The sequence below is a fragment of the Piliocolobus tephrosceles genome, chromosome 12 (assembly GCF_002776525.5).
Source record: "Piliocolobus tephrosceles isolate RC106 chromosome 12, ASM277652v3, whole genome shotgun sequence".
Lineage (NCBI taxonomy): Eukaryota > Metazoa > Chordata > Mammalia > Primates > Cercopithecidae > Piliocolobus > Piliocolobus tephrosceles.
This window is the reverse complement of record NC_045445.1, coordinates 42,721,588-42,735,656: the sequence shown is the minus strand read 5'-3', so window position 1 is coordinate 42,735,656 and position 14,069 is coordinate 42,721,588. Positions and strand designations below refer to the sequence as shown.

General features: G+C 37.9%; 1 protein-coding gene across 8 annotated transcripts in view; it reads right to left on the bottom strand.

Annotated features, from left to right (window-relative positions):
* The window catches only part of DCX (doublecortin), a 122,273-nt gene that overhangs the window by 12,729 nt on the left and 95,475 nt on the right, over positions 1-14,069 (bottom strand). For 6 of the 8 annotated variants that reach the window (XM_023203115.1, XM_023203117.1, XM_031936629.1 and 3 more), the window contains exon 6: positions 7,038-7,132. The exons of the other annotated variants lie outside the window; for them this stretch is intronic. In XM_023203115.1, the coding sequence (XP_023058883.1) occupies positions 7,038-7,132 (95 nt within the window). The remainder of the gene's footprint in view (positions 1-7,037; positions 7,133-14,069) is intronic. 8 annotated transcript variants of the gene reach the window in all.

Below are 14,069 nucleotides of genomic sequence, written 5' to 3'. Positions count from 1 at the left end.
GCTGACAAGAGCAGCTAAAATCTACTTACCCAATAATACAATTTTATTACCTATAGTCCTCATATTTTACATTAAGATCTCTAGATGTGTTCATCCTATATATCTGTTACTTTTTATCCTTTAACCTACATCACCTCATTTCTTCCCTTTCTATCCTGGGCTTCTGGTAACCTCTGTTTTATTCTCCATCTGTGTATATTTGACCCTTTTTTCTTTCAGATCCCACATATATGTGAGATTATACCATATTTTTCTTTCTGTGTCTGGCTTATTTCAAAAGACAACTACAAGAACTAGTAATTACAAGACTGTGTTGATGGACTTATTATGTATAAAGATGTAATTTGTATGTCAGTAAGAGAAAAAAGGAGTGGGAAAGAAACAGAGCTATGCTATGGCAAAATTTTTATATATAATTTAAATCAAGTTTGTATTAATCTTAAGTAGAGTGTATTAAAATGTAAATTGTAATCCTCAGGGCAACCACTAAAAAATATTACTCAAAATGAAATTAGTAAAAATACAACAAGGGAATTAAAATGGTGCACTAAGAAATATATTTAACACATAAAAGGCAAGCATCAAGTAATGAACAAAAAATGATATAACATATATAGAAAATCACAAAATGTTAGATGTAATTCCCGCTTTACCATAATTACGTTAAACATGAGTAGATAAAGCAATCCAATTAAAGGCAGAGACTGGCAAAATAGATTTTTAGAAAACATGATCCAACTCAATGCTATCTAAAAGAGAAACAATTTAGATTCAAACACACAAATATGTTGAAAGTAAAGTGATGGAAAAAGATTTGCCATGCAATCAGTAACTAAAGAGAGCTAGAATTGCTGTATTGATGTCAGAAAAAAATAGACTTTAAGACAAATTTATTACTAGAGACAAAGAACATTTTATAATGATAAAAAGAGTCAATATATCCAGAAAACATAAATATAAATATTTATGTATCTTAACAGAGTACCAAAATACACCAAGCAAAAACTGATGGAATTGAATGGAGAAACAATCAAGTCAACTATATTAGGTGAAGACTTAAATATCCCACTTTCAATAACGGATAGGACAACTAGACAGAAGACCAACGAGTAATTAGAGGACTTGAATAATACTATAAACAAATACACATTTATGGAATATTCTATCCAATGAGAGAAGAATACATATTCTTTTCAAGCTCCCATGGAACATTCTCCAGGATAGATCATATGCTAGGCCATAAAACAATTCTCAATAAATTTAAAAGGATTTAAATGATACAAATTATATTCTTTGGCCCGAGTGGAATTAAATTAGAAACAATAATGGAAAGATTCAGGAAATTCATATATATGTTGAAATTAAATAACACACAGATGACTAACCAGTGAGTCAAAAAAGAAATCACAAGAAAAATTAGAAAATACCTTGAGATAAAGGAAAATGAAATCACAACATACCAAAACTTATAGAATGCAGCTAAAGCAGTTTTTAGGGGGAAATTTATATGAACTATTTCAAATATGCTAGCCCATAGAAACAGAATTGATTAGTGGTTGGTTGCCAGGGGTTGGATGAAAGGGGAAGGGGCTGCGACTGCTAACGGGTAAGGGGTTTATTTTGAGGGTGATGAATATGTTCTAAAAGTAGATAGTGGTATACTAAATTACCTTAAAAACCACCAGACTGTACCCTTTAAAGGAGTGACTTCTATACTATGGGAATTATATCTCAATAAGCTGTTATTGTTTTAAAGTACCTTTGAAAATCCTTTATATTGACAATTAAGTACTATTTATGTGATTTCTGAGTATGCAGCCATATACAGCAATATGCATGTATATGTATTTATAATGTATATATCACTACACACCTATATATACACACGTATATATATTTCTTATATATATTATAAATATATTAAATAACACATATATAATATTGTATATATTGTAATAAATATAATATATATTTATTATATATCATAAATATAATATATATTATATATTATAAATATATGTAATGTGTATATATAGGTATGTAGTGATATTCAGGATGTAATGATGTATACAAATGTAAGAGAAGGTTTTATAGTTGTTCGCTCTATTACTATGTTATGACTATTGATGAATTCCATTAAGTTAAACTTGCATATGATGAAACAACACTGTAATATAAAAAGCATAGGATTAAGAGTCTGGAGACTCAGATTCTAGGCCTACCTTTGCCATTTAACTTCTCTTTTCAGGGTCCTTGCTTCTAGATCTTAAAACTGAGGAAGATCTTTAAGGTTCCTTCTAGTTCCAAAATTCTATAAACTGCAATCATTCTATTTTTTTCTGTAGTTACCCCAAAGCAAGAGAAATGGTACACACATTGCCAAGTTAGTGAACTCCCTGGGTATTTTTCAGGTAGTACAAAAGTACCTTTTAATCATTTGGAGGCCACCTTGAGTCCCAGCACACTGAACCACTGGGCTTTAGCATTATTCATGCAACAGACACTTCAGTGGAGTTGCTTGGTTGCTGGAAAAAATTACCTGAGAAGATTGTTCCAGAACTTTATCTCAGAGGAAGCGGGGATAAGGCCTGAGGGTAGAATCCTGAAGAGATTTCACTTGTAGCTGCTGTGAGACTCCAAATTAATGGCATGAGATGCAGGCAATGGAGAGAATTCATAGAACTAGGCCTAATTATGAACTTCTGAACACTGTATCTCCATCAAATTATTTCGTATTCAAAATGTATTTTCTTGTATGGGTAGAACAGTGTTCAGGAAAAGGAATTATCTCAACATTCTGTTGTTGTTGATTGATATGTAGAAATACAGAAACACACATATTGCTTAGCAATACAAATAATTTGCACCTGAAATTCATTTGCTTAGTCCCTTGGAGCCCTACAGAACAAAATGTTTGTAACAAATACAGCTGTGCTGGCGATACTATTGTGTTAGAGAAAACAAAAAGTTGGTCTCTGGTCCAAGGAGCTTATAGTCCAAAGGAAGTCAGGGAGGAGTTTTGAGAAACCTGGCTTCTAATTTGGTTTTTCTATTTCCCAAACGTGCCCTGCAATTTTATGATGGTGTGATTTTGTTTCTTGCTAATTTTTTTAAAGCTGGCATGCCTGTTCTCTTCACCAGCCACTTAAATGTTACCTCTGTGAAAAGCTTTCCCCATCTCCCACCCTCTCCCAGTAGGATGTCTTTCCCACCCTCCTTTGTGCTCATGCAGTCCTTTCGTTAGCTCTTGATCATACTACCCAAAGCCACTTATATTAGAGTTAGTTGCATTCTGTGATTTAAGGGTCAGGACCCTACTTTATTCATCAAAGGGCCTCTCCAAGTACATACAAGAGGACAAAAGAAGTCTGGAAGCACAGGAAAGTGCATATTTAAATAACGTTATTTATATTTTCAAATACTATGTTGAATATACTTCCCTCTAGTCTCTAGACAACTGCATACAAAATGCCTCTAAATTTAAAGCCATTGGTGCAATCGCTGATCTGAAATTTTAAAAATTAAATAAATGAAAGAGTTTCCTTATCCTTCTAGATTTTTTTGAAAATCTTTACTACGTATTTCTCCAAAGGGATCCTTAATAAATTTTTGTTGAATCATACTGGGACTGTCTTTCCTCCGCACCTCTTTTTTTCTCATCCGTAAAAGGGAAATGCTATCTGCCCTGTCTCTTTCACAGGGATATCACAAGAGAAAATGAGAAAATGGCTGTGCAATAGAAAAAAAAGCAGTATGAAAATGCAAAATGTTGTTCTCATTAACTATCCAAGGATTTACTTCGTGTCCACATTGTAACACTTGAGTATGCGGACTTTGGCTAACCCCATTGCAGCTGCATTAAAGAAGATTCTCCATGAACTGCTTAAGAGAAGAAGCCAAGAAGCTGATTACAGCTTAGGGCCCCGCCACAGCCATCAAAAGTTACCAAAGGGATGCTGGGACTTCAAGTTTTTTCCACTTGTGCAGGAGGAAAGTCGTGGCCTCAGCCATCTGCTTCCTGTCTGCATCATGACTCACACCTTTCAGGTCCACTTGGACAGAAGTTTAGATGAGATCTGCTCAGACCTGCTGCCCCGAGACTTGATGGTGCTAAGGTTCAGGTAGCTGTGTGAAAGGAGGAGCATGAATCTAGGACCTGAGATCCAGGGGGACTGAGACAGGGTCACAAGCTTTTTATCTTATTCAGAAAAACCAGTTCAATCTTCATTACTGGTGGTGTAAGCATGACACTATTGCTTCTTGATAGGATGCACTGAGAGGATACAACATCACTCCTATGATATTCCTGCCCCAAATTCAGAATCTGAATCTAATCACAAGGAAACATCAGACAAGCCCAAATTGAAAGGCATTCTACCAAATAACTGGCCTGTACCCTTTATTTCTACAATATACTGTACTGAGAGATAGAGAGTCTCAGGGACTTTTCCAGATTAAAGAAGACTAAAGGGACATGAGAACTTGCAACATGTGATTCTATATTGGATTTTGGACCAGAAAAAAAAAAAACATTATTAAAGCAATTGATAAAGTTTGAATATGGACTGTAGAGTATATAATAGTATTGTGCCAGTGTTAAATTTCCTAATTTTGATGATTGCGCTATGGTTATGAAAGAAAAAGTCCTTGTTCTTAGGAACTACATACTGACATATTGAGGGGTAAAGGGGCATAATGTTTGCCCATGATGTTAATCTCAAATAGTTCAGAAAAAATAATAACATGTACTATATGTATTTATTTGTGTATGTATCTATATATATATACACACACACACACACACATATATATATATAGAGAGAGAGAGAGAGAGGGAGAACATAAAAAATAAGTAGATGAGGCAAAATATAAACAACTAGTGAATCCCTGTAAAGAGATACATAAGTTGTTTATTATTTTTGCAACTCTTCTGTAAGTTTGAAATGATATAAAAATAAAGAGCTTTAAAAATAGTGAGAATTATACCAAATTTAAATGTTACTTTATTTAAAAGCTTGCTCTAGAAAATGATATAATGTATTACTTAACATTTGCTTGCTTAACTGTCTTTAAAAAGAGTAATTTTAAAAATAAAATGAAACACTGAAAATTCCACAGTTATGAAAACAGTGAAGCTCTGACAATGCTGCCACCTGTGAGCTTATTCTAGTCCTTCAATGGTTAGAATTGAGTCAGTAAACAAACAAGCCATAAGTGCCTGCAAGCCCAACCAGGAAAAATAGTTTAACAATGCAAACAACTCACCTTGGTGGGCTTATGGATGATGGGTCCTCAGCGTAAATGACCTGAACATGTCAGTTGAAAAACTGAATAACTTGAGTGTGCAGAACAAATGTCCAAGCTGCCTTCACACTTTAGGGAAGGTACCGATGGAAGGTGCTAGGGTAAATCATGCCTCCCAAAAGGAAGGTAGGGGCAGAAAGGCATATAGGAGGTGTTGTGTGGACAGTGGAACAACAGAAGTAGTCTGTTCCCATTTTGGCATGTCCATATTTACAAGCTTTGCTGCTCAGCAAAGAATAACTAAAAGCCAACTATAAAAACTATTTTCATCCATCTCATAATCTCTAGGTAACACTGGTTACACAGAGTTCAGTAAATACTTCTTTGGTGAAATGAAATAGCTCAACAGGACAATCAGAAAGTTCTGGAAGGTTCAATAGCAGAAGTTAAAGGGGCCATTAAAGCAACGGAACAGACATTAGAAATTGTGGGGCAGGCAGTAGCCAGATTAGCCAGGAAATTAAAAGACTGATATAGAAAAAAGAAAATGAAAATGGATGACGGGCAGTGGTGTGCTATTAACTGTTTAGCAACTGACTGTGAGAAAAAAACAACCTTGACTTATAGTATTTGTTAATGTCCATGGTGTAAATATTCCCACCATGGCCAAATTCAAGTTACAAATATGATGTCACTCAATACAGAGTTGAGAAGCAATGTACACAATCAGCTCTCACCACCTCGTGTGAGCTGGCTACAGCATACCACTGGCGGTGACTTGGGTACCACTCTTATAGCTAGATATGTTACCCTGGTAAGTAACTTAACCTTTTGGCTCTCAATTTCCTCATCTGTAAAATGTCAAACCTCATAAGATTATTTAGAGAATCAAATAAAACTAATTTATCTCCATCTAAGGTGTCTTCCATCTCTGACCATCTCTGATTCTGTGATGCAATTAGTCATATTGATGGCTTTTTGCCTTTTACCATCTCACACCCAGTCTTGTGAGCAGGAAAAAGATTAGAGAAGGCTGGAGGAAGTTGCTCCACAGTATGGTATTCGGAGAGTAAGTCACATCAACACTGTCTCAGGTATAAGAGATTCAAGGCAGTGACCATTGCATATTTTCTACACAGAGATTTTTGGGTGAGAATCTGTTTGGACAGTAGGGCTAGGGAATTTATGTGCTCTGCTATTTAATGATATATTTATTTGGAATAGTTTAAGGGGTATACATGGTGGCCAAGGCCAGTGCAATGTGTATATGTGCTCTCTTCCTACACTGCACCAGAATCTGCCTGGTAATGAAGAGTACATAGTGAAAGTAGGAGCTATTCATTTGTTGATGTCCAGTAAATCTAAATGGAATAGGTAACTCAGTGCAACTTTTTGGGACTGCTATCTTTGTCATTTCCACTGACTGGTGCCTGGTGACATAAAGTGCCCTGAACACCCCCTTTGCTATGTCTCTGAATTGGGGAGACAAGTGCTCAACCCATGTCCCAAAGCAGGATTTGGTTACCTCATTAGCTTTGGAGACCTTTTGGAAACCCTTTGGAAGAAGTGTTAGAATGTAGCAGGAAACAAATCAGGAACTGGAGGAATAAATAAAAATGACTATAAGCTTGCTCCCTGCTTGGATTCCCAGAACTTCAAGTTAATGGAGCCAGATGAAGAAAATTTCTGGCCTTAATGTGCTTTTGAGTTGGAATGGAAGAGAAAACCTTCACTGAGCCATTCAGGAAACTCTGAGTGCAAAGAGGTTTAGTAAGGTATAAGAGACATAATACCTTGTGCTTCCGGAGGCTGCCAGGACTGGTGGGCGTAGAGATGGGAGACTGCTTAGACTTGGGGGTAGAGAGCTGGCTGCTGGAGGTTCCGTTTGCTAGCCCAAGGCAAGAGAAAAGGAAGGGATAAAAATCAACAGCATACAAAGGAGCAAGTTATCCTTCCCCTCTGAAGACACTAAGAACATTCAAACAAGGTACACAGACAACCAAGTGATGTGGTGAGTAGAACAAAGGTGAAAAGAAACGCACTCCTCAAAGGGGCAAGAACTGCAATCCTCAGTTAATTGGATCCCTATGCAGTGCAAGGCCGTCATCCTCCCACCCGTTCCTCCTCAGTGCTTCCCAATCACAGGGGTCTGTTTCTTTTCAAACATTTTTCATATTCATTCCCAGGTTTGCCCCTAACATCTCTGGGAGGTAGTCTGGGAAGGTACTATTTTGCTTTAATTAATAGAGGACAAAAGTGAGGCACAGAGAGGTTATGTGCCTTACCTTAAAGGGGAAGAAATACGGGCGATTTGGACCAGCACACATTTCCTTTGGTGGCAGATGATGGGGTAGGCGAAAGACAGCCCCATTGTTAGTCTCTCCCACTCTCTTTTCCTGCTCATGCCCCACCATTGTGCCTTTCCTACCTCATTTTGCATGTGTGAAAGGAACAGGAGGAAAGAAAGAGAAAATAGACTAGTTAGGAAGAATGAAAGAGAAAGTGGAGGAGAAACAGAAGGTGAAACATTAAAAGAAGCCTCAGGCAGCAGAATGGGCAGAGGAGAAAATCAAAAAAAGAGAGAGTGACAAAGAGATCAGGAATGGAGGAGAAAAGAGACATGGGAGATGATAAGATATTAAAAGAGAAGGAGGAAGTTGAAACAGGGAGAAAGACATAGAGACACATAAAGATCCAAAATGGTAGCCAGAGTCAGGGTTTACTCCCATTTGGCTCTAGCCAAGAAAATGCTGAAAATCAGAGAGTTTCTTTTTAAACATCTTTATATTCTATTTTGTTGTTAAATTGTTTTATATTCCCTTGCTAATGAGCTTTTTAATATACAATCATGAAGAAAGAAATGTGGAATATTAAAATGGAACAATTAAACAGCTTTCAAAGTGGATTCTTGTTCAGACATTTCATACTAAAGTATTTTTTTTAAGTCTTAAGACCTACATTGTTAAACAGAGATATTCTAAAATGTGCTTTAAAAGCAAAGGCAAATATCTTGAGGTTGTGTGGAGAGTGGGGGAGAGGAAGAGAGGGGGGAGGGAGAAGGAGTGGGGTGGAGAGAGAGAGAATAAATAGAAAATTGAAAACATTAAGCAGAAAGATGGCCTGAGAGTGTTCCTGTTAGTCCCATAGGTAAAGCTTAAACTGCTGTATCATGAATATTTCCTGAGGATACATTCCTTCTGCACCACTTATGGAAATATTTCCCTAGGTTCTGGAACATGCACATCAACTGTAGAGATGGAAGAGACATCAGTGTAGTGGTTGGTAAGTTTATTTAAGTGCAAGTGAGCTGAAAAATGGACACTTAAGCATTCACTGTCTGGCTTATATCCTCACTCATCTGTCACCCACTCATTGAGAAGCCCTCCTCCCTGTCATTCTTTCATTTAGCCAGTAGCTATGGAGCACTACCTATGAGCCAAGCAAAGTGTTAGGCATCGGGGTTTCAGAGAGGACTGTTACTTCCTGGGGGAGGCAGGCAAGAATTCAGTGAAATACACGCTAAGACATAGCCTTGCATAGGGTATTACTGGAATCCAGATAACAGACTTTGAAATCTGGGGCCTGGAAGACAAACAAGAGACAGCAACACCTGAGAAATCTTGAAAGATGAATCTGAAATAGGCAAATCAATAAAGACAGAGAGTAGATTAATGGTTTCCAGGGGTTGGAGGAAGGGCAGGAGATTGAAAGTCTGCTATTGGGTACAAGTTTTCTCTGAGGAAGGCAAAGATATTCTGACATTAAATAGTGATGTTGGTTGTACAACTCCATGGCCAAACTAAAACCCACTGAGTTGCATATGTTAAATTAGTAAATTATATGTTATGTAAATTGTATCTCAATAAAGCCCTTAAAAAACGATGAATCAGACATAGAATCATTCTACCATAACAACACATAGGCAGAGAGGATAGGAAGGGTGCTCTAGGCATTAGAATTGCCAACATCCTTTCATGTTAACAACTCTCAATAATCTAGGCATTGAAGGAACACACTTCAAAATGTTAAGAGTCATCTACAACAAACTCATAGTTAACATCATACTGAATGGGCAAAAGCTGGAAGCATTCCCCTTGAAAACCAGCACAAGACAAGGATGTCCTCTCTCACCATTCCCTTTGTTGTTGTTGTTGTTGTTTTTGTTTTTTGAGACGGAGTCTTGCTCTATCACCAGGCTGGAATGCAGTGGCACGATCTTGGCTCACTGCAACCTCCACCTCCCAGGTTCAAGTGATTCTCCTGCCTCAGCCTCCCAAGTAGCTAGGACGACAGGTAGGCGCCACCATGCCCAGCTAATTTTTGTATTTTTAGTAGAGATGGGGTTTCACCATGTTGGCCAGGGTGATCTCAATCTGTTGACCTCATGATCCTCCTGCCTCAGCCTCCCAAAGTATTGCGATTACAGTCGTGAGCCACTTTGCCTGGTCCCTCTCTCACCACTCTTATTCAACATAGTATTGGAAATTCTGGCCAGAGCAATCAGTCAAGACTAATAAATAAAAGGCATCCAAATAGGAAGAGAGGAAGTCAAACCATCTCTGTAGGTGACATGATTCTATATCTAGAAAACCCCATAGTATCTGCCCCAAAACTCCATGATCTGATAAACAATGTCAGCAAAGTCTCAGGATACAAAATCAAGGCACAAACATCACTAGCCTTCCTAGACACCAACAACAGCCAAGCTGAGAGCCAAATCAGGAATGCAATCCCATTCATATTTGTTAGAGACAGAATAAAATACCTAGGAATACAGCTAACTAGGGAGGTGAAAGATCTCTACAATGAGAATTACAAAACACTCCTTAAAGAAATCAGAGAAGACATAAACAAATGGAAAAACATTCTATGCTCATGGATAGTAAGAATCAATATCATTAAAATGGCTATACTGCCCAAAACAATGCACAGATTCAATGTTATTCCTGTCAAACTACCAATGACATTCTTCACAGAACTAGGAAAAACTATTTTAAAATTCATATGGAACCAAAAAAATAGCCCAAATAACCAAGGCAACTCTAAGCAAAAAGAACAAAGCTGGGGGCATCACATTACCTGACTAAACTATACCACAGGGCTACAGTAACCAAAACAGCACAGTACTGGTACAAAAACAGACACATAGACCAATGGAATAGAACAGAGAGCCCAGAAATAAGGCCACACACCTACAACCATCTGATCGTTGACAAAAATAAGCAATAGGGAAACGACTCCCTATTCAATAAATGGTGCTGGGATAACTGGCTAGCAATATGCAGAAGATTGAATCTGGGCCCTTTCCTTACACCATGTACAAAAATTAACTCAAGGTGGATCAAAGACTTAAATGAAACACCCTGGAAGACAACCTAGGCAATATCATTCAGCACATAGGACTTGTCAAAGATTTAATAATAAAGACATCAAAAGCAATTTCAAAAAAAAAAAAAGCAAAAATTGACAAACAGTATCTAATTAAACTAAAGAGCTTCTGCACAGTGAAAGAAACTATCAACAGAGTGAACATACAACCTACAGAATGGTAGAAAATACTTGCAAACTATGCATCTTACAAAGGTCTAACATCCATCATCTATAAGGAACTTAAGCAAATTTACAGGAAACAAATAATCCCATTAAAAAGTGGGAAAAGGGCATGAACAGGCAGATAATTTTCAAAAGAAGACATTCATGTAGCCAACAAGCATATGAAAACATGCTCTACATCACTAATCATTAGAGAAACTCAAATCAAAACCACAATGAGATACCATCTCACACCAGTCAGAATGGCTATTAATAAAAAGTTGGCCGGGCATGGTGGCTCATGCCTGTAATCCCAGCACTTTGGGAGGCTGAGGCGGGCTGATCATGAGGTCAGGAGTTCGAGACCATCCTGGCCAATGTGGTGAAACCCTGTCTCTACTAAAAATACAAAAATTAGCTGGGTGTGGTGGCATGTGTCTGTAATCCCAGCTACTTGGGAGGCTGAGGCAGGAGAATTGCTTGAACCAGGGAGGCGGAGGTTGCAGTGAGCTGAGATCATGACACTACACTCCAGTCTGGGGGACAGAGTGAGACTTGGTCTCAAAAAAAAAAAAGTCAAAAAATAACATGCTGGCAAGGTTGTAGAGAAAAGGGAATGCTTATGCACTGACAGTGGGAATGTAAATTACTTCAACCATTGTGAAAAGCAGTGTGGTGATTCCTCAAATAACTTAAAACAGAATTACCATTTGACCCAGCAATCTTATTATTGGGTATACACCCCAAGGAATATAAATCATTCTACCATAACAATACATGCATGTGTATAATCATTGCAGTACTATTCACAATAGCAAAAACATGAAATCAACCTAAATTCCCATCAATGATAGACTGGATAAGGAAAATGTAGTGCATATACACCACAGAAAACTATGCAGCCATGAAAAAGAACAAGATTATGTACTTTGCAGTACCATGGATGAAGCTGGAGGCCACTATCCTTAGCAAACTAACACAGGAACAGAAAACCAAATATCTAATTTCATACTTGTAAGTGGGAGCTAAATGATGAGAACACATGGACACAAAGAAGGGAACAACAGTCAATGAGGCCTAGTTGAGGGTAGAGGGTGGAAGGGGGGAGAGGATCAGAAAAGCTACCTATCAGGTACTATGCTTATTACCTGGTTAACAAAATAATCTCTACGCCAAACTCCCATGACATACAGTTTACCTATATAACACACCTGCACATGTAACCCTGAACCTAAAAAAAAAGTTAAAAAAAAATTGCACCAGCAGGAACAAAGACATGAATGTGTGAGAGAATACATTATGATAACAGAAGTGCAAGTAACTCATAATGGCTCAAGCACAGGGTGCCAGCAGGGAGTTTCAGGAGATGAGGCTGGAGACAGAGGATAAGGGTCAGCCCCTGGCGGCCTTTTTGTGTAGCCTATTAAGAAGTTTGCATTTGGTTTCTGAAGGAGAGTCACAGAAGAATTTTAAGCTGAAAGTGATATCAAATTTGCATTTTAAAGCTCCAGCTACTGTGGTTGGTTAAGACTGAGGGCAGAGTGGGAAGGGGTAGGGTAGAAGCAAAGAGGTTGGTTAGAAGACATTGCACTAATCCAGGTGAGGGGTGATGATGGTTCACTAAGGCCACGGGGGAGGGAGAGAATGAATACCATGGTAGATAGGGTCTTAGAGGCCAGATAAGCATAGAGTATTGTGTTTACATACCATATAAACCACTCAAAGAACATGACCTGTGCCAAACAGCACCAAGAATGCGGGCAGTAGACTTTGTCAAGGCACTAGGCTTTTTTTGTGAATAACAAATGTACTTTGGAAAACGCAAGAGGCTGTGGAGTCGCAAAGCAGTGAATTACTCTTTGTCAGAAATGAAGGAGTTAATAGTTGAAAGAGTTAATGGACCAACTATAGTGCCTGAGGGCTTCCCCAGCAGGACCTGACCCATAGCACTTAAGGTAAGAAGCAATCTTGGAGACCTATATGAGCTGACACAATAGAACTCTTCCAAAAGAGCTGTGACCTCAGCCATAAAGTCTGACAGTAGTGGGCAACCCCATTAAGTTCTCCTCTGGCATTTTGTTTTACATGATTGCTATATACTTCACAGATTCTAGTGTCCCAGTATTTGTTAGCCAAGCTATAAAGGGATGGTTGCTATACCCTCAATATTAGAACTGTCTTTTTTACCTAGCTGAAAATGAGTCCACTGGCCTTGCCAAAGTGTGGAAAATTGTTAAGCACAAGCATGTCTCCATGTGAGTCAGTTTCTATTTATTGGTTACAGAACTGAATGCATGGGCTCTTCAGCAACTTCCAGGTCTTCTGTCAGCATCCTCTGAAACATTTTCACTCAGTAACTTTACGGGCAGTACGTAAGTACATGTTCCATATATGCCTCTCTATATATTCTCTGCATATGTGTACATTTATATATGTTCCCAATTCTCCTCCACCCATTCCTCTCCCTTTTAAAATTAAGAATTAATCTTAAGCTGTCTGTAAATAAAGGACTTAATTTTGTCATCAACATTCAACAGGCATTTGGGAAATCAGCTTTTAATAATTTAACTACCATTCACTGCATTGTTGTAAAAATACAGACACTTTCTCAGACGTTTCCAGAGTTCCCTGATAGAATGAAATCCAAAAGTGGACATAGGGAAATTAAGTAATGTAGACTTGCACAGTTAAATGTAGATTCATTACAAGCTGAAGGAGGCCCTACGTTTACAGACTAGATAAAATGTATTCAAAGGCATACTTTGTCTATGGATTCTGTGGGACAAAAATCTGGAAAGGTGCCATTTGACATGGATTCTAGAGCCAGTTCACATAAATGTCAAGTAAAAGAGGCAGCAGGAAATAATACAAATAGGGTCTGATGAACTTTGTGTGCTTGGATTGGTAAATCCATGTAGATCTACATTTCATTTTAAGAGTGGCTGGAAATGGCACCACTGTTTGATATCCCTCGTTTTCCTTTATTCTTCTTTACTAACCATCCTTAGCTCTTGTCTTTGAGCTTCCATTTCTAAGTGGGAATTAGGAAATGCCTTGGTGGATCTTCTCCATCTTTAACTTGTCTCTCTTTCTAATTTCCCTTCTCAGAACCACAGCATTGTCTCACTGTTCTGACCTTTTATTTATACATGGTCCAAATTCTCTCATCTCTTTCAACTCTTGTATAGTCTATTTTTCCCCTTGGCAACAAGGGGCATCAAAAACTTTTCTATCTCCTAGGCCACCTTTTCAATCTTATCAACAAAAAATAGGATAAAAATTACTCTTTATTG